Source organism: Nesoenas mayeri, assembly GCF_963082525.1.
Source record: "Nesoenas mayeri genome assembly, chromosome: 9".
Classification (NCBI taxonomy): Eukaryota; Metazoa; Chordata; class Aves; order Columbiformes; family Columbidae; genus Nesoenas; species Nesoenas mayeri.
This window is the reverse complement of record NC_137557.1, coordinates 2,286,272-2,305,875: the sequence shown is the minus strand read 5'-3', so window position 1 is coordinate 2,305,875 and position 19,604 is coordinate 2,286,272. Positions and strand designations below refer to the sequence as shown.

Sequence of the window (19,604 nt, the reverse complement as noted above, 5' to 3'; positions counted from 1 at the left end):
CAGTTGCATTTGCTGTGTCTTTATATATATACTCCCCTCTCCATCAAAAGGTGCAGAAGGTCATTTGAAGTAAGTTACATTGACATTTCTCAATATTTTTGGTTTTAACCTGCCCAATGACAGTGTCTTGTGTGATATGTTCTGTAGGCTTGAGGTAAGTAACTATTTTGATATGAATCTTACAAAATAATTTACCTAATCACATAGTATGTATTCACTAAATAAATAAGGGCTGTTTCCATGTGAAATGTGGGGAACCCTCAGAGGAAGTAAAATATTTAAACCGATGTTTTTAGGCAAGTTGCAATGCCTTAAGTAAAATTACACTGATTACTAACTTTACACTAAAATATCTTTGTGAACGTTGCACTGTAGAAAATGGGTTTATTGTTACAATCCTTTCTTGTTAGGTCTGAGAACAGATGTTTGTAGCAACTCTTAGGTGTAAAAAAAACCAAAGCAACAAGGTCTGAATTTACTGTTAGTAAATGCCTCTTTCTAGCACTTCCTCTGATGTGAGATATATATATATGTATATAAATACAGAGAATTCCCTTGAGCCGTTCTGTGCCAGCTGCAGCCTGTACTTTCTTACACAGCTCTGGTGGTTGGTTTTTATTCCTCTAAGTGGAAAATTCACCCACTTCACAGTGGATCTTGTCACTATCGCGTTAGTTTAGCGAGATTGGGAAAGGTTAAATGTGTTGCCTTCCACTGGGCGGCAGCATTCGGAATTCTGCAGGAGCAAAACCGAAGCCCGTTTGTCCAATGCCTTTTTTCCCATAAGCTGCACTTTGAGGTAATGTAATGACATGGTTGGGGAAAGGGGAGTTGTTTGGGAGGCTTGGGATATGAACAAGAAATAACTTAAAGAATTACTTCAGGAATATGGATCGGATTGTTACGACTTCAAAAAGTAAGAAGTCAGAGTTACTTACAGGTACGATTTTCACCTCTGAGTACTGAGGGGTGGAATTAGGACATCAACAGAAGCAACTTGGATGTTTCCCTTTTAAGCTGTGACCTCGAGTTTACTTCTCAAGCTGTTGGTGGCAGAACCCTGCTCTGAGGTTTAGATTGTAATTGTGCAGATGGTCACTCTGGTCACTTCTTCAATTCCAATAAAAATAACCAAAGATGCAGAAGGGAGTTTGTATGATTATCTACTTTTTCGCTATTTTTGAAGTAGAGAATTAACTTTTCAGCTGAGCTTAAGGTAGCAGAGAGATCTAGAAAAATACCTTTAAAATATTTAAAGGACAAAAGTTAATCCAGTAGTATAAACTACTCCAGGTAGGATTTTTATTCCAAGTAGCAGCTGCCCTGTATTTTAGGATGTCAGGGTTGGATGGGCTGACTTAGGAGTAGTTCTGTGGAGGGAAGAACAGTATTTGGAAACAAAAGGGAGAGCTGGGGAGAAGTTGAACCTGTTTCTTTCTCTCCCACTACTGGAAGTGGATTTGTGAGGCCTTTCAGCACAGGAGTGACGGTTGCCGGACGTGTGGAACCTCGACCAGAGACGTACCTTGGTCTGTCTTCATGGAACTGTGTCTTCTGCTGGATCACAAGCATTCCCAGTAAGTTGTTTACTTTGTTTTGGTGGCGGGACAGGCTAGTCTGCCTCAAAAATCATTATTTCTGGATGGTGTGCTAAGATACCAATCAACTTAAAAGGGTTTCAGGTAAAACAAAGTGCTGGCTGGGACAATTCAGCCTTGAGCAAGAGAACCTGATGATTTCTTTCAAGTAGAAAGCAAAGAAATCTCTAACAACTCCTATCATACAGTATGTTGCATAAATTACTGAATTACTTTCAAATGCCTTCATATTGTAGACTCTTTGCCACTTGGAGCTATAAATGTTGCCTCAGCTCTGCATGGCACCGAATTCCTGGCAGGAGCGCTGGTCACAAGACTGGAAACAATTACCCAAGTGCTGCATCTGGATCAAATAGACTTTATGAAAGGAAACTTAGTAGCAGAAAATGTGTAAAGTTTACAAACTCTTCCTAGCAGTAAGTTTTGGCTACTGCCAAAGTAAACCTCAGAAGGCACGCAAAATGAATTGAAAGAGTTAATACTGCTTCCATACCTACAGAAAAATGACTGGAAATGTAATTTCCATGAAGAAATTCCCACGTTTTGCTTGTAAATCCCTTGAAGTGAGGGTGCTGTGTTTATTCTGCTACTTTAGGGTGCTCCAAAACAACACTGAAAGCTACTATTATAATACTAGAAAACAGCAAATGCGGGAAGTTTGAACACCAGCTATTGGTAAATGCGTCACACAAGTTTTCTAATTTGATAGGAAGTAGTCAGACTTGATATCGGCAATACCAGATCGTGGTATGAAGCAGGTATGTCATTCCTAAAACGGTAGTTTTTCAGGTTAAATATCACTTCATCTTGAATTCTTAGTTATGTACATAAAAATGATCTGGGTATAAACCAACATACGTTCTTACTCTGAACATTAGCTATTTCTATTGCAAATTATTGTCCAAAGCTCCTGCGTTTGGGCTCCTGCCTCTGTAGCTTTTTCCTTAAATCTTGAGGGGAAAGGATTATAACTTTTTTAAAAGTTGTGTGTTATGTAGTGCACGTACCGCAGAAACAGAATTACTCCTAGTAGTGCCTGTGCCGTTTGGACTCTTTCAGACACTGTGCTGTACTAGGAGGTCTCCGTCGTTGCAGTGTACTTAGTATAGACCTGGAGTAAACTACCAGTATGTTCCCATCCACCACCAGTCAAATTAGAGTATTGTTGAGCTGGAGAAGCATCTTTCAAGAAACACCAGACAGATGTATAGGTTTATGATCTTGGCGTGGTGAAGGGAGGGCAGTGGTGTGATATCAGGGGCAGCCACGGACTCGGCTGAAAAATACGGTTATCTCAAATATATTGAAAGGAGAAGAGGAATTGATAAACATAGTAATTGGTTCGGCGTTCAGGCAAAAATTTGAGTGCTCTGCCACTCTTAAGTGGCTGGCTGTGTATCCAGGGAACTGCGCATGGCTATCATGGGTAAAACTCTTGCCTGAGCAATATTGTAATAGTAAAATCTTACTCTGCCGTACTGTGTGATTCCTTTCTTAAAAGCTTTTTTCCCCCACCCTTAGCTGTATGACAAATGTACCTCTTTCTCATTTAAGGTGTTCGGAATCTGTCACAGATTCGGACTCTTTCACCCACACCACACAGTTCACCTTCATTTTTGCGTTCCCTTTGACAAGATGTTTATAATGAACCAAAGGTGTGCAGCCAGCAATTAGACTTTTGTGGGGGAGGCACAGCCTCAGTTACCAAGTTGGTTGTATCGTGGACCTGAAGAAGGCTTTCCTCACCTAAAATACTGCGTTTTCTCTATCACTTGTTCTAATAATACATTCAGTTACAAACCTTGACCTGCTCACATGTTTGTTTTGGCTGTGTGATAGTTTCATTTTTGATCCACTGTGAGTTTGTGCGTTTTGCCACCCGATAGCTTTCTAGAATTGCATAAAAAGAAATCTGCATTTCTATATTTAATGGGGTGAACCTCTGAAGTGGGTTCCAGGTTACTTGATTTTTACCGAGACACGAATGATATCCGTGTTGCTATTTCTATGTTGTTAGACTTGTGGGATACCTATTTTGCACTAGCTAAGCATCTTCAAAATGTAGTTCTTGTTGTAATTTTCACATATCACCTGATTTAAATTACAGAAACATCTTTTAGCAGGTTAGTATTTGACCAGACCCTACGAATGCAGTTAGGGGGTGTCTCTTAAGCCAATGTTTTCCAAATGGCTCTGGCACTGCGGACTGGCAGCTGTGCAGATGGAACACTGGCCCATTGTCTTGGCCATTGCAATTGCTGCCAGATGCAGAATTCTGCTACAAGATACTTATTCCCAGCATTTCATTTGCAAAGATTTGCCACTGTCATGCTGTTAATGTAACACTAACAATGGAACATCCACGTGGTTGCAGCCTCTTCTGCAAATTGGGCAGAATAAACTGGATGAGAAGACCTGTCTATCTGGCTTAATATTACCTTTTTCATGTTCAAACAGTAAATAAAATGTTTGAGATGATATTTCTGTAATAGAAAGTGCTCTGTCACTGAATGCACACGTTATATCCATCTCTTTTTATGAAATGTGCTCTCATATCTTGACATACCCACAGCAGGTGGTTTAGTAATGACCCGTCAGGTATAATGACCCATTATGTGGCACAATCCTCCAGGCAGTGGATCTGCTCTCTGAAAAACAAGTGATTTTGGGGTTAGTTTTCAGCTAGTTATTTGATAAGCCTGGTATGGGTAAGGTCTTGCTTTGAAGAAGGGTTTTAACAGAACAAACTACTTTTTAAAACCTGGTGAGTTCAACTAAAACACTCTTCTGGCTTGAAACAATTAAAGGTAGTAGAAAGTAAAGGGGTAATTACACCAGTTTACCCCAAATTCCTATAAAATTAACGTTGTAAGATGTACTGATTATTTATATAGAAAATGTGTGTGTTTTTAATCTTTCTCCCAGGGCCAGTTTAGTAGCAAAAATAAGAATAAATTTATCCACTTACCCTCCATGGGGACTGTGTTAAAGTTAGTATATGCAGAGGCATGATCATAAAGTACATGTATTAGAAACTGTAATTAGTTTCAGGTAATAAAAGTAATCAACAGCCAACTTCTTTTTTGGTAACAAAAATCAGCAACCCAAGGAGTTGCAAAATGTACATTTTCTTAGAAAACGTGTTTGGTTTGAGCAGGTTGCACTTAGGTTGAAGCATTTACTGGCACCAGTGGAACTACGGGGATAGAAAGCACTATTATGTAAGGCTAGTATTATAACAACTTCACACTACATGGAGCTGGGATTGATCTCTTGTATTGTAAACTCTGTTCCTATCAGCTAAACAGTGATGGTTTATTTGTTAAAGCTTGGAAGCTGTTTATTATTTGAAACATAATTCCTAATGGTTCCCAGATATTTGCAAAAGCTCCTCTAAAACCACTCTTAAGGCAGATGTTTAGGTAGCTTTTGAATAATGATGTGTTAAGATTTACATTGCAACATTAAATGAATTACTCTTTCAAATTCACTGTAAAAGTAACATCTGAGAATAACTTTTATAGTTTTAGTTTATTGTAGTTTGATGAACTGTGAATAAATATAGAAAAATCTGGCGTATGAGAAAAGTCTACACAACAGTGGGTACTTTACTGCTAAAATGCTGAGATTTACCAATGTCACAGGTGTCACTGAACCACCGTCAGTTACCACCCATTAAATTTCCACTGCTATTAGGGGTTTTGCTTAGCAAGAAGGTCAGCTATTCTTCATTATAATCACCCAATTTTAATGCATGGCAGTAGCAATTCTGCTTCACTTCAAATAACTGTGTTCAGTAGCTAAAGCGGCTGAAATTGAACAGTACCACTTGCATTTATTTATTTTTATTTCTGTGATTAGTTGGCAGATGTCAGAAGTTTTTCTGTCTCTTGGTTTCTCCTCAGGCTCTGAATAAGAATCAGTTTGCTGGGAGATTGGTTACGGTAATTGCAGAAAAGAAAACCCAGCTGTCTACCAAGGTGCTTCCACTTTAATTTCATTAATCCTTTGCATTTAATTACTGATGATGATGCCATCAGGTGTGTCATTTCTGATTAGCAAATTCCCTCTTTTGTGCCATGGGTCTGTCCTTACCTTGAAAAATCCAGTCGAGTGTATGATACACAAACCCTCATTGCTTTAAGCTCCAGGTGGGTTTATAATCGCTGCAGGGAGCAGAAGGAGAAGCGCCGTCCGTCCATCTGTCCGTCCGCGGAGCTGCGGTACTCGGTTCGTCAGCGTCTCTCGGGTCGCACCGTTTCGGGAGCAGCCGGGACTCGAACCCGTGGACCTGCCCAGCGAAGGGAAGCGCCTCCCGGAGCGGCCGTTAATGGTTTACTTTCGAACGGCGCGGCCGTTGGTCCGCGCGCGCATGCGCGGGGTGCGGCGAGCGGCGGGGCGCGCGCACCGGCGGTTTGAAGGTGGCGGCGGCCTCGGTGTGAGGAGCCACCCGCTCCCCGTGAGGAGAGCCGGGTAGCGGCCCCGGGAGACGCGGTGGCGGCGGCCGGAGCGCCCAGGTAGGTGACAGGGTGGGTGGCTGTGGGAGCGGGGCGGCCGGTGTCCCGCCGGGAGGTGTTTTGTGTGAAGGCTCGGAGCTCGCAGGGCCCTTCTGAGGTGAAACCGGCCGGGCAGCGAGCGCGTTCCTCCAGTCAGCCCGGGGCTGCCGCAGCTCGTCCCGCTGCCACCGGGACACGATTCGGTGCTGGGGTGGGGCTCAGGTGCCACATACCTGACCGCTTCCCTCACAGCGTCTGTCTGTAGGTGAACAAGCTTTGGGTGTTAGCGTCCATTCCTTCCTTTAGTTATTAATACAGGCGTGGTTCCTCGGTAGGAGTTGGCAAAGTGTCTGTGGGGCTGGGTGACAGGTAAAGTGGTTCTGTTCCTTTGAGCCTTAGACTGAGAGAAAAATAAACGCTCAAGACTACAAGTTTTGACAGAGTTGAAGAGATAAGGGATGGAGAGCGAGAGTGAGAGTGTGGAAAGGATACAGCAGTGTAGCTGGGGTTTGGGAGTGTGGTAACTTGTGTCAATTTCTTGTGGTAAAAACGGAGAAATAAACTGAACAGAGTCAATTCTTTATTTTATCAGCTCTGGGGATCATCCTCCATCAGTGCTCCAAAGACTGGATGCGCTTGTGTTGCTTATATTCACATATTATATATGCATTACAATATTTGAAAATGTTGACATACATCAATACTAAGAAATAATTGATGATGTTAGTTATAACTGTTTAGTTTCTTACTTCTAATACATCTATTAATTATTAGTTAAAGGTAAGCTAAGCACTCTGCTTCTAAATACGTTACTTAATCTTCCATCTCCCTCTTGTCATGCAGAAGGATCTAAAACTTGAGAAATATCCCCTGGTTTTGCAGGTGGTCAGAAAGATGTCGATTGGTTAAGGATGGGTATGTCTTTTGTAACTTAATCACAGCGTACAGTAATTTAGCAGCTTCTCCTCATGGCAGCAGGGCCAGGGGAGGGATATACAGGAGGGGACATGTCAGGTCAGCTTGACAGGGAGACCAGACAGACTTCTCAGCTGTGTTCATGTCCTTTTGGGTCATCGAAAAACCAGTATAAAAGTCTGGGGTGGTGGTGCCAGAGTGGTGGCAGGAATAGGGACTGGAGCAGAACTTCCCTGGCTGAGAATTGCTGTGACTGGGCATGGGATATTTGTGGCAGAACAGCTGAAACAGGCTGGAACAGAAAGGTTTAAGGTCGAGCTGTTTTCTGATTTCTCGTGCCAACCACCGAACCCAGCAGCTGTGTAGCAAGCTCCATTCCTTTTGATACACTGACAAATACCAAAGCTGCACCTCAGCCTTCTGGGTGTTTCTTTTTGAGAAGTTCTGTCACCCTTTACCATGGAGGTGTCTTATAAATGGAAAACACTGCCCGTAATAATTTAATCTCTTATTTTTGTACAACATAAACTTGAGCTTCTGTGCTAGTGCTACAGGACTTCAGAGACAACCGTGGGATGGGGAGACGGCATTTCTGATGTGATTTAGTGAAATGCGGTGTGGTATTGAAAAGTCGAGTGTTACAGTGTCCTTCAGGAGAGGACAGATCTCATTTTCCTCCCTGGCAGCCCTTCGGAACTCTCTGGTTAGGCTGTCACAACCATTATCCCGTGCCAAATTCACCTTTTGAAATCCTTCAGAATAGAATGGGGTATTTGAGCTTGCCACAGCTGCCTTTTGCTATAAAGCAGTTATTTATCTACCTAAACACGCAGTATTCCAGATATAACTGTTTCTAAACAACATCTTGCTAATTAGCTGCCTGAGCAGTGTCCTGATTGCTAGGTGAGGAATGCAGCGTTATCAAGGATTATTCGACTTTGATCTGCCTAACGGAAAGCTCTGGCAGATAAACTGTAATCCAGATGTGCTGTATTACATGTTTTCACCTTGTCTACAGTATCACTGATTAGAAGAGGATAAAATCACAGCTGCTTAGTGCACTTTCATTGCTAGATTTCTGAAGCTCACTCTGTTACTGGCACAATTACCCTTTTGAATTTTAAAATACCTTCTAGTTTGTAATTTGCTTATACTGAGTGACTTACGATAAATATGTCTGTACACACACGTATTTGCTACCACAGTTATTTGAAACATTTAAGGAAAAGCGTCTGCAGGAAAAGCATTTACCACCTTCCTGCTTTTTTCTTCAGCCCCCCCCACCGGAAAACTTTTTGCTTAACTCTGTGACGTTGGGTTTGGGTTTTTTTTTTGGTGGTGTTCCCGGCTTCTCTGTTTCTGATTTATTTCCACTGTTGTTCACATGGAGACTATTGCTGGATGAAACTGAATTTTAGGATTCCTACTTTTTGCTTCCGTGGCACAACTCTGGAGTAGTTATTGCTCAGCGGGCCTATAGCGAACATCAACATCAGTGTTCCAAATACTGTTTGGAAATTGGTGGGTAATAAATTAAGTGCCGTTTCTCCTGGAGGTGTCTGGGAAGCTGCTGCTGGAGCAGTGACCCCCTCCTGCCCCGGCCCGGCTTTCCAGAGCTGCTTGCTACCCGAAAACCTTGTCCCTTTATAAGTTCTTCAGCTGCATGGGAAACAGAACGATACGTTTCGGTGACAATTGGAATTTCTGTCCCTCTGCTTGGCGGCTGTGTGGGTTACGACGTGAGCCAGGCCTCTGGGCTCAGACTGGGCAGGCCCTGCCTGCCTAGGCCGAGGTTACTCCTGCGCAGTTTAAGGTGATCCATAACAGACCTAAGAAAAGTTTTCTAAAGTTGCTCCTTTGTTTTTGGGGTAGCAGCAACTACTTTGCAGTTAAAACTAATTTTTGAAGATAAATTTTATCTTTACGTAGCTCAAATAAGCCAGATGTGTGTCCTTTATAAAGATTTCCCTCCTGAAAGAGTTCTTTTGAAGAAAACTGCAGCCCTACTTTCAGGGAAAAATAGTGACTGTAAACAGGGTTTTTAAAAACTATATTGATTCCATATGTGTGTGTATATATATATGTATATATACACAAAATAAAACATTGAATGAGGGTACTTATTAAGGATTCTTTCTTTTCTAACCATTTGCAAAACCAACTTTTTAAAGTAGAAGTGACATTCCCCAAATTCATAATAACTTGATATATATATGCTTGTGTATATATATAAAACTTTCAAATGTATTTCCTATGAGAATTAATTTAATTCTCAAAAAAAATAATTTATCTAGATAGTGGAGTAGATTTGTTGTTCTGCTTCTTTTCATTGCTGGCACATTTCTGTAGGTTCAGTGTCTGGAACATCACTTACAAATGTGATTATTAACCCGTAGACCTAAAGATTATAGATTATAGACCTAAAGAACCTGCTGTTGCCACAGTGGCTGATCGGAAAAGCTGGAAACTAAAGGTCCGTGGCTTCACAGTAAAAAGAGAAATACCTCGTGGTCTTCAGTAAGAGCAGTGCAGTACAGAAGCAAATTTAGTGTCAAAGTGTTGTGAATGTCTTTTGCTAAATGTCTGTAGCACTTGGTATTAATTCTCTTTGACTAGGAGAATACATTAGTTAATTATCAGTGCTAACACAATTTATCATTCTTCTTTTAAAGGGTTGTTCTTAAGAGTTGTGTCTCCCTTTAGTAGATTTTTTTTCAACTGTTGTTAAGGTCTATTGAAAAAGTGGAGTTCAAATAAGCGAACCAATGTTGTGTATTAATTAACTGAAAAAAACGACCTAAAGTGTGTGTGTTAGAATTTTTTTTTAAACTGAATTAATTACAATATGCTTTCAATATAAAGTTGACTTAATAACATACAAATACCTGCTTGAATTGAACTGGACGTTTTGGGTGACAGTCATTAGTTTGATTGTTTGTTTGGCATCTTTTGGTTGGTTGTGGGTTGGTTTGTTTTATTATTATTATTTGTCAGTCTGGTTTTATAAGGCAGAAGAGTCTGATCAGACTTGCAGAGTCAAACACTTTCGCTTTAGGGTGTAGCAGCCCAGCTCAATAAAGTGCGATAAGCCGCACTGATTTCTGGACCAGAACAGGTTTCCCTGGTCAGAGCTGATTTAACTCTCGAAGAACCAGGGTCGGAGTTATTTCCCTCCTGCCATCCCTCAGCTCAGCTCTGTGCCTTTTGCAACAATACTGCTTCATTTATTTATTGTAAATTGCTTATTAGTTAGTGAGGAATTTAAGCCTTTGTGGTTTTCATGATTTCAAACGCAATTAATTTTTTTGGTTTTCAAAGTAAAGTATCATTAACAAGTTGGTTCCTTTTAGGTAAATTAACTTAATCAAAATGTGTTAATCTCGGTGTCAATGAGAAATGCTGATGGATGGATGCAAAAATGTGTTACTGCATTAAAAAGATGAGGAGGGCACATCTGACTAAAATAACCCCCTTAAACGCATCAGAGCTTGTTATTGTCGTGGCTGGATCGGAGGAAGGTTCAGTCGCACTTTGTGCAGCTGCGTTAGCCCAGCTGCGTTTTCTTGGTTTCAGATTTAGACCCTAAACTGAGAGTCTTTGCTACCAAATGCTTGGCCAATTTCCTTTTGCAGGGTAGCAAAGTCTATGGTGTCAATTAGAAGGGGGGGACAGGAAAAATGTAACACAAAGACAGGGAAAGTTCATACTCATTTCCCTATTTTCTTACCAAAAGGAAAATCAGAATGATGATTTATTATGCAATCTGACATAAGGCTTATTGTTACTTGTGACTTTACAGCGTGATTTCACTAAGCTGGCAAAAAAACCCAAGGCAATGTTACAAAGAATGGAAAACGAAAGGTTTTTAGTTATGTGCTTAAAGTAACCCAGGAATAGCCCCACAAGTCTAAATAGTGTTAGTGGTGGCATATTTAGGGGCCATTGAGTCAGACTCTCGTCTGTGCCAGAACCTAGAGACAGCTTTTAGGAAATGTGGCTGCCTGATACTCTAATGACCATTTATATTACAAAAGTGACATTGCAGAAGAGTTAGGAGAGCGGAGAAAAGTTTCTGTACTTATTGTTTTATTTTTATGTTGAAGATGTTACTCCTAGTGGGAGAAAGATGGTAATTCTTAGGTTATTTAGAAACTTTAGTTCTAACTTTTATCCCTCTCTTCTACAGTTTCCCACTGTAAAAAATATCCAGTAGCAGATTGCTGTTTTCCCTCGCTTTTGAAGGCAGGCGTTGGATATATCTAGTCAACGTTAATCATAAGTACAGGTCATAATTTGCTGAAATCTTTGAACTGTTGCTCACTTTCATTCCTTTTTTGTCTTTTTCTTTTTCCCCTTGGCAATGAACCGCCAATGTAGGTTAGTTTACCGGTCACTAAATGTCACGTTGAGGCGCTTAGGTTAATAAAATTATTTAAAATGTGTTGATTGTACAAAGAGATTAAACTGTTTTTTCTTTTTGTTCTTCTTTTGTAGGACATGCATCACTTTGAGGAAGAATTAACGTGTTCCATTTGCTATAGCATTTTTGAAGATCCCCGCGTTCTGCCCTGTTCCCACACGTTCTGTAGGAATTGTCTGGAAGGCGTTATTCAGCTCTCGAGCAACTTTTCCATTTGGAGACCCCTGAGAGTTCCTCTCAAGTGTCCTACATGTAGGAGTATTGTTGAAATTCCCACCTCTGGTATCGAATCGCTGCCTATTAACTTTGCGTTGAAAGCAATCATTGAAAAATACCAACAAGAGGATCCCTCTGATGTTGCGACCTGCAGTGAACACTACAGGCAACCGCTGAACGTTTACTGCGTTTTGGATAAAAAGCTGGTGTGTGGCCATTGCCTGACCATAGGAAAACACAACGGGCACCCCATAGATGACCTGCAAAGCGCCTTCCTGAAGGAAAAGGCGACTTCTGGAAAACTTGTGGAGCAGCTGACGGATAAACACTGGACTGATGTGTGTCTGCTTATGGAAAAGCTGAAAGAACAGAAGTCCCAGTGTGAAAACGTCGTTCAGGATGATAAAAAAGCAGTGGTACAGTATTTTAAGAAGCTTAGTGACACCTTGGAGCACAAAAAACAAGCTCTGCTGACCACGCTTGATGAAGTTAATGCTCGCATTTTGGAAGAATATGAACCTCTCATTGAGAAGTTGAAAAAAATAAGGGAACAACAGCTGGAATTAATGTCACTGAATACATGTATTCAAAAAGAAGAGTCCCCGCTTGCTTTTCTCGAGAAGGTGGATGATCTGCGTCAACGTATAAAAGCTTTGAAACAGCAGCAACTGCCGGATGTTAAACCTATGGAGGTTTATCCGCGGATTGAGCACCTGTTGAAAGATGTGTGGTCTAAAACTGAAATCAGGCAGATCAACAAGATCCTCACTCCAAAAATAAAACTGATTCCAAAAAGGAAGTTACACAACCAAAGCAGTGGAAAGGAAGGGAGAGAATCTCAAGAACAACACCAGGATGTATATGCTTTCACAGTCCCGCTTCTTTTTTTTATCATCATAGTGGTATCTGTGTTTTCCTTTCACAAACCAGTATTTGCACTTGATATAAAAGCTACTTCCACTTACTTTTCAGAGCTCTTGCTGCTTATCTATCAAGATTTCTGCACCTATTTGCAGAATATGGAGGATGTGCTGGCCCATAAATTTAATTTACTGATCGAGTTTTTCAGGAGAATTGTTTCTCGTTGACCGTATCAACAATTGGATTAAAATCTAATGTAGGAATCCCCAGGATTTTTTGTTTAATTTTCTACTTCAAAGCTGGACTGCTAAAGTTCAACCTTTTTCCTTCCTATTTCCATATCCTTCTATTTTCTGTATTGTATAGATTTGCTTTTATGTAACTCTTAGTTAACTGGGAAGATTAACAGAAGATTCTGCTCAATGTGGTATGGTAGGTGTGTTTGTTTAAACTGGAGCTACTCAAAAATGTCCGCACACAAAGAGTGTAATCAGTTTATTAATTGTAATTATGAACCCTATTTGTCAAAACACCTCAAATATCAACTGACTTTCTTGATCGTTTTGGTATTTTGTGTTTTATTGACCTCTCTCTCAATGTATTTTAACCAATACACCTGTGGCCTTTAAATCATATATTCATGGCCCTGTGTTTTTGTTTGTTCCTGGTTAGTAGTGGATGACATCACTTCATTTTTTGAATAAAGTTGTGTTTCAAATGGTTCTCTCCTGTTCCAGAGCAGTAGCTGTAGGGTTTCTGGTGAAATATTGCATAATTTTTTTAGCAGCAGCTGTGCACAAATCAGGTGTTTATTTAGTCTGGCTGGGAGCTCTCACTGCTGACTACAATGAGCCCTGATTATTTGCTGAATTATTTAATGTGTAGTGAAAATAGATACATACTGTAGTAAGTGGCAAAACTCACACTGAAGTCAGTGGTATAAGGATTTCCAATGTCAAGAGCTGTTAAAACAACTTGGTGAATGTAAATGTAAATTTATATTTACCTTTTCAGCACAGAGATCTTGACCTTGTTACAGATCACTAACACTGGTCACTACTGGTGTGATGCTCCAGTCTGAACTGCGCTGGGGAGTGAAATCCCCACTGAAAGCCGGTTTTGTTCCCCAGTTACTAACAGGCTGGTTGCAGCAAGTACTGGGACAGCCTTGGGGAGCTGTAGGTACGATAGCACAACACAGGTGAGCTTACAATTCAATAAAGCACCAAATATGACTATTTGCTATATCTAATTGTACTTGACTTGATAAAAACAATAGCATATTTAGCAGAGCAGCATTTCCTGGCTGGTTTTATTTTTTTATTTGTATGTAGTATCGTTTTATTTTTAACTAAGATTAAATAATGATGAATTCTGAGGCCAGCCTTTAGCTACTCGGTATTTTAAACCCTTGTGTGAACCAAAACGTCCCCGTTACTACTAGCAGGGCCCTGCAAAATACCTGTTGCTGCCAGACTGCAGTGAGAGCTGAGAGCAAGGGCAGGCCTCAGATGTGATGCTGGCACCTTCCTAAATAAAGAAATTAATAACATTATTGATATCTTAATATTGCCATATTGATAAAACACTGGGCAGTGTCTTAAGCCCTCTTAGAAGGCCATCACTTGGCACGTAAGGCTCTCCAAACCTGGTGCCAGTGTCTATCCATTACCACGCGAGGCTCTTTTGTTTTTACTTTCCTTTTTATTTTCCTGACTTTTAAAAACTGTTAAGAGTTTATATATACCTGTAGTCTTCAAAAATAAAATGGCATTATAAAATGTCTTTACCGCTGATCAAAACGTTTAGTACTTGTACTTACAACGCACTCTATATTTTAATAAACTTGCATACAAATAAAATATATTCTTACAGTAGGCTTGGCTAACACCTTAGTTTCTTTACGGCACAGAACCTTCCCTGTGATGCTGCACAGCGCTGACCCGGTGAGAGCACACAGAGCAGCATGTCTCCCAAAAGCAGGCACTGCACTCCCGTACCCTGCCGCTTCATTTTCTTCCAAGTGCCCCATTGTTTTGCAGCAGGAGCTTCAGGAAGATTCTCTGAAGTGACACAGGGTCACTGTGCATTGTGGGTTTTCACACTGCCCACCGCAGGCCTGGTTGATTTTTCTGTCCATTTTTTTAGCTACTTTTTTACTCGGTCCATATAAGATTTATATAGACTGCATAATGAGAAAGACTAATTCGTTGATGCTGATTTGAACAAGAACAAATATACACAAACCAAAAAGAAAAATCTCAAGTACAAAAATATATTAAAGGAAGGTAAACCGCAATGAGAATTGAGAATGAATGAATGAGAATGGAATGAGAAGTTCATTCCACTGTACTTCTGAGCGGTACAACACCCAGAGTGTTTTGCTCAGCCAGTCCTTTAGCTGCAATAACTTTGGGGTTTATTGCCACACTTTTCGAGGTATTGTGAGTCTTAAAAATTCCAATTAATCTGTCCGCCATCTCAAACATGTTGTTTCGCAGGGAGATGATGATAAACTGTGCGTTTTTTGTTTGCTCCTGAAAGAAAAGTTTTTTGTGTTAGCACACGGTGTTTCAGAAAACGCTGCAATGTACTGTATACTAAGCCATAATTTGCATTTAAGAGCTGAACTATACTAAGTTTTAAAATTAAGCATTAGTCTACGCTACAGTCAAAAATCAAACACATCTGGGGACTGGATCCTCCTTGGGGAAAACACAGGCAGATTTGGAGCAAAGTTCAAAACTACAGTTGCAGGCAGGGATTTTCAAAGCCTTTCCCTAATTTTAACTAGTTAATCATAATTTTGGCCCTTCTAGGATGATTATACTTGGGATCATTCTGAAAATTCTAAGTTTAAATTAGCAAGCAGAACTGTAGCAATGTAAATGTTTGCTTGACTTCAATATGGTGATGAGGGAATTTTTAAAGGCATGACATTAAAAAAACCACCACATCATTGCTAAAGCCACAGCTCAAAGCCGCCTATGGGAAACTGCTCGTGCTGGTGAAATGGAAGAATAAAACCAAGGAATCTCAGTTACCTCCTTTCTGAAAAGCATCAAATTTAGCAGCTTAAAAACTACGCAGAAAGAAGCATAAGCACCTTTCTGGAAATCTGCTTAGTATATAGTTACCACTTCATTATTTGAAAATACTCTGTCACTGCAGATTTTCAAATCTGGCCATAATTGTGTTACTGCTTTGTCTCTTCTGGCAAAGGAGAAAATATCTTGGAAATATTTCACTCTGGTAGGTACTGTGCAATACTTACATATATGTAAAATGCCACAATAGAGACATTTTTGAAGTCAAGTGCTGCATCAATCTCATCCATAAAATAAAGTGGCGTTGGCTTGTAATGGTGAAGAGCAAAAACCAGAGCCAGCGAACTAAGAGTCTTCTCTCCTCCTGATAAGTTAAATATCTTCTTCCAACTTTTCTTCGGAGGCCGAACACTGAAAGAAATTGGAGTTTGTAACTTATTTCTGTTTGCGATGAAAATAAGTTTGTTGTGCAAAGCAAGTCACACGACTGGAGGGAATTCTTGGAAGGCACAGACACAAAGAAGCTCAACTAAAACCATGGCTGAGCTGCTTTGAGACTCTGAGTCCTGCACAGCCGAGACGGAGCAAATGGGATTATTTCTGTTCACCAAGGAGTAACTCCCTGCGTGCAGCAGTGAGCTGGGCAGCTGAGGTTTGCCTGAACTCAAACACTCTGCTGTTTTCTGTACAAACTACTATACTTTAGAACAGCTATTTAATTATCTCTCCAAAGTGCTATTCTGCTCTTCAATAACAAATATACTCTTAGGACCATTTATGGCGGAGTGGTCTCCAGTTCCCAGTGTGATTGACACAATTCCCCAGGCAAAGTGAAATGATCTGGGAGTGAAGAAAGCCTGAGAAATCACTTCAGCAAAGTCCAACTGCTCTTAGTTAATTCGTTCTCTAGGAGAAATAAATCATTGTTACCCAATGCTAAAGAAGTCGTGGCTTCTGTCAGTATCTTGCCAATTTCTGCCAAGGGGGCTTGGCTTGGTTTGCTGATAATCAACTAAAAATTACTTAAAAAGCAGGTTAAATAAAGAAATACAATAAATAAGAACGACAGCAATAATAAAGTGTTTTGACAAACCTAAACATGATTCCCTCCGAGAAGGGATCCAGACTGTCCACGAGTTCCAGTTCCGCATCGCCTCCCAAAGTCAGCATCTGGTAGTTTTCCTTCAGTTTATTTGTTATGATGTTAAATCCTGCCATGAATTCATTCAGCCTTTGTTTCCTCAGATCTTCAAAAGCTTGTCGGAACTTGTCTCTCTCATTGGTAACTTCATCCAGTTCAGCCACACGTTTCAAGTACAGCTCTTCCTATAGGAAAAATAATCAAATATAAGCTCCTAGAAGAAAGATTTTCTTTGTCCCCTAGATGAGGGGTGTACCGTGTTATTGCACCAACAGGCAATACAATGTATGAAACAGAGGAATCCTACTGACGTAAGATAATTACACTTACCTTCTTCTTGTATTCTGCAATCGCCCCAAGGTTGGGTCTCTGCTCATGGCACTGGGCTTCCAGCAGCGCAATCCGTTTGGTGATAGCGTCAGGATCCTCGATGGCCTCGAGCTCTGCTGGACTCAGCACTGGAAGCTCTTCAGGTGGTTTGTCTTCTATGGAGTGCAGCGATAATTTGGATATCTGAAATTCAAAAGCAGTTAATAACGAGGAAATCGCCCCTCCTGATGTCATAGAGCATTAACAACTATATGCTTGATACTTTGGGTGTTCAAGATTGAGGAGACTCTGGCAGCAGCTTTGCTGGTGGGGTGGCTGCCCTCCTTATCCTCGTGTTAACGGGGCTATAAAGGGCACTGTGCGCTGCGAGATCATCTGCTGGTCTATTCAAGATTCAAATACAAAGTAAAAAGGACGTAGAATAAAAGGTTAATGTAAGTTTAGGAGCTCCACGCACCCAACCGGCCTTTTCTCCGAGGGGGCCTCCCTGAGTTTTAGTTACCAACATCCTACTCCTCTCCACTTCTTTCAGCTCTGAGGGTGCCAACCCTTTAAAAGCATTTGTAACAAGTACAAAGGGGATACTCAGGCACAAGAAGTCTCTTGGTTGCCATTTGTGACCTACATATTTTTCCCTCATTGCTCTTAATTACTTGTAGTGTTATATCAGTGATGGTTATCCTACCTACCGTTCTTTCATAAATAATTCATAATTCATCCATAACCTTGTTTGCAAAGGAGGAATTAAAAGACTGAAAGCTCATCTTTTTTAGGGTTGATTTTTATAGAATAAACAACAATAAACTGTGAGCTCACTATGAATTTTCTCCCAGATTTTCCGTTTTCTAACTTGTTAACATATGAACCTTTTACGACGCTACAGTTGAAGTTTTAGGAACTAAACAATTTCCTTACCTCTTTTTGCCAGTATTTAATCTTTGACTGGTGTGTAGAAATATGACTATCAAGTTGATCAATTTTAAGCTTAATATTCAGAGCTTCCTTCTGGAGCGCGTGTTCATCTTCTTTAAGAGCTTTAATCTCCTGGAGTAAACTGCGCTGCTCGTCCTTAACGGCTGGCAACTTTTCCTGAACACGAGTGACAAAGACAGTGCATTAATCTACAAAAACGTTACCACTTTTTTGGGTTCTAAAAAAGACCTTGCTCTCTGCTATCCCAAGCACTGATGAAAACAAATACATCTTGTTGTATTTAGATGAACTTGGTCTCAGAATTCTGGAATGACTAAAAATACGCTGCAGTTTCTATTTTCATTCCAGATGTGATGAAAAGCATCCTACACTGGGATGTTTTTAGCTAAAAGGCAGTTTTAGAGAAGGACAGTTTCAAAGAAACAGCTTTATGTTAAAGAATTTCAGCCGTTCTGGTTGTTTCCACACTCATATATAAATCTAGATGGCAAACTAAAGTCCCACATAACTGAGTAAAGTTTATTTTTAAACAAGAGTTTTAAAACTAATAATTTATTTGGAGAAACTTGAAGTTTTTGCTTAGCTTCAGAAAATTAGGTCAAGATATATGTTCAGGTAATATTCAAAAAACCCCGCACCATTCCCCTTCCCAACCATCATGGAACATCCTCTACAGATGTACGACAATATTTGGGTAAGAATAGAAGGATATAATTAGGATATTATAAGGCTATAAATCATCATCCTGGTTTTACCTGGAGATCAAACCACTTCCCAGGACTGGTTTAGCTCATGTTTTTTCTCCCCAGCATCTGCATTTAAAAGTCACCTTTGATTCATGATTAATCAAAACCACTGACTCTGTGTGAACTCACACAATATATCGCAAGATACAGAAAAGAACCTTCTTTGCTGTTTTAGCCCCGTGTGAATTTTTGGAGGATGTGCAGAAAATAACTGAGCAAAACAATACGTTAGACCAGCATTGTCAAGTGTGAGGCTTAAATGGCAAGGCGGCCTTTTCTTTTTAAATAAATGAAGGTACTATCGGTTAACGCAAACCACAATTTATCTACAACGTATTTCACAGACTGCGTCCTCTATGAAGAAATCCACTGAATGAACAGGCCACTCACTTCAGCTTGCTTGCAGTCCTTCATAACCTCGGTGGCTTTGTCTTCTAGCATCTTCAGCTCTTCTGTTAAGTCTTTAATTTCTTCCTCGTTACTCTTAATTTCCTTCTCCGTGCGCAGAACAGCATCTTGAGATTTCTTCAGGTTTCTGAAGGGGTACAGAGATGTTTGCAAAGCTCACGTGGCGGCAAACGGGACATAAAATAATCCAGAAACACAATCTTATTTTAAAGATGGTTCAACAGCTGTTGACGACCAAAGAGGAAATGCTGACTTATGAATGAACTCTCACACCCCTGAGCTATCCAAATAAAACAACGTTGGCTCAAACACTTAGCAGACAGGCCATGTTAAACAACTCAGATTGTTCTTTCTGAAACAGTTTTGACATTTGTACTAAGTATTCGCAACATATTGTTAAGCCAACATAAAAGACATAGCACGTTTTATTTCCTGACGTGCCCCGTAATGAGTCTCTTCAGATGGGAACTGCTCCACTGTGTGACAATTAAGG

General features: G+C 40.4%; 2 protein-coding genes across 2 annotated transcripts in view; one reads left to right on the top strand and one right to left on the bottom strand.

Annotated features, from left to right (window-relative positions):
- The first annotated feature begins 6,007 nt into the window (after positions 1–6,007).
- TRIM59 (tripartite motif containing 59) lies at positions 6,008–13,399 on the top strand. The gene is made up of 2 exons (XM_080349824.1): positions 6,008–6,115; positions 11,504–13,399. Exon 2 carries the CDS (start codon positions 11,507–11,509, stop codon positions 12,731–12,733), a length of 1,227 nt encoding a protein of 408 aa, XP_080205950.1. The 5' UTR covers positions 6,008–6,115; positions 11,504–11,506; the 3' UTR covers positions 12,734–13,399.
- A 417-nt stretch (positions 13,400–13,816) lies between these two features.
- Positions 13,817–19,604, bottom strand: part of SMC4 (structural maintenance of chromosomes 4) — a 35,054-nt gene continuing 29,266 nt past the window's right edge. The window contains exons 19-24 of the mRNA XM_080349765.1: positions 19,094–19,238; positions 17,940–18,113; positions 17,025–17,207; positions 16,647–16,879; positions 15,781–15,964; positions 13,817–15,043 (exon numbers count right to left, since the gene is read on the bottom strand). Coding sequence (XP_080205891.1) covers positions 14,846–15,043; positions 15,781–15,964; positions 16,647–16,879; positions 17,025–17,207; positions 17,940–18,113; positions 19,094–19,238 — 1,117 coding nt within the window. The 3' untranslated portion in view covers positions 13,817–14,845. The remainder of the gene's footprint in view (positions 15,044–15,780; positions 15,965–16,646; positions 16,880–17,024; positions 17,208–17,939; positions 18,114–19,093; positions 19,239–19,604) is intronic.

Excerpts from the sequence above, each read along its gene's own strand:
- TRIM59 (XM_080349824.1), top strand. The coding sequence starts at position 11,507 with ATGCATCACTTTGAGGAAGAATTAACGTGTTCCATTTGCTATAGCATT.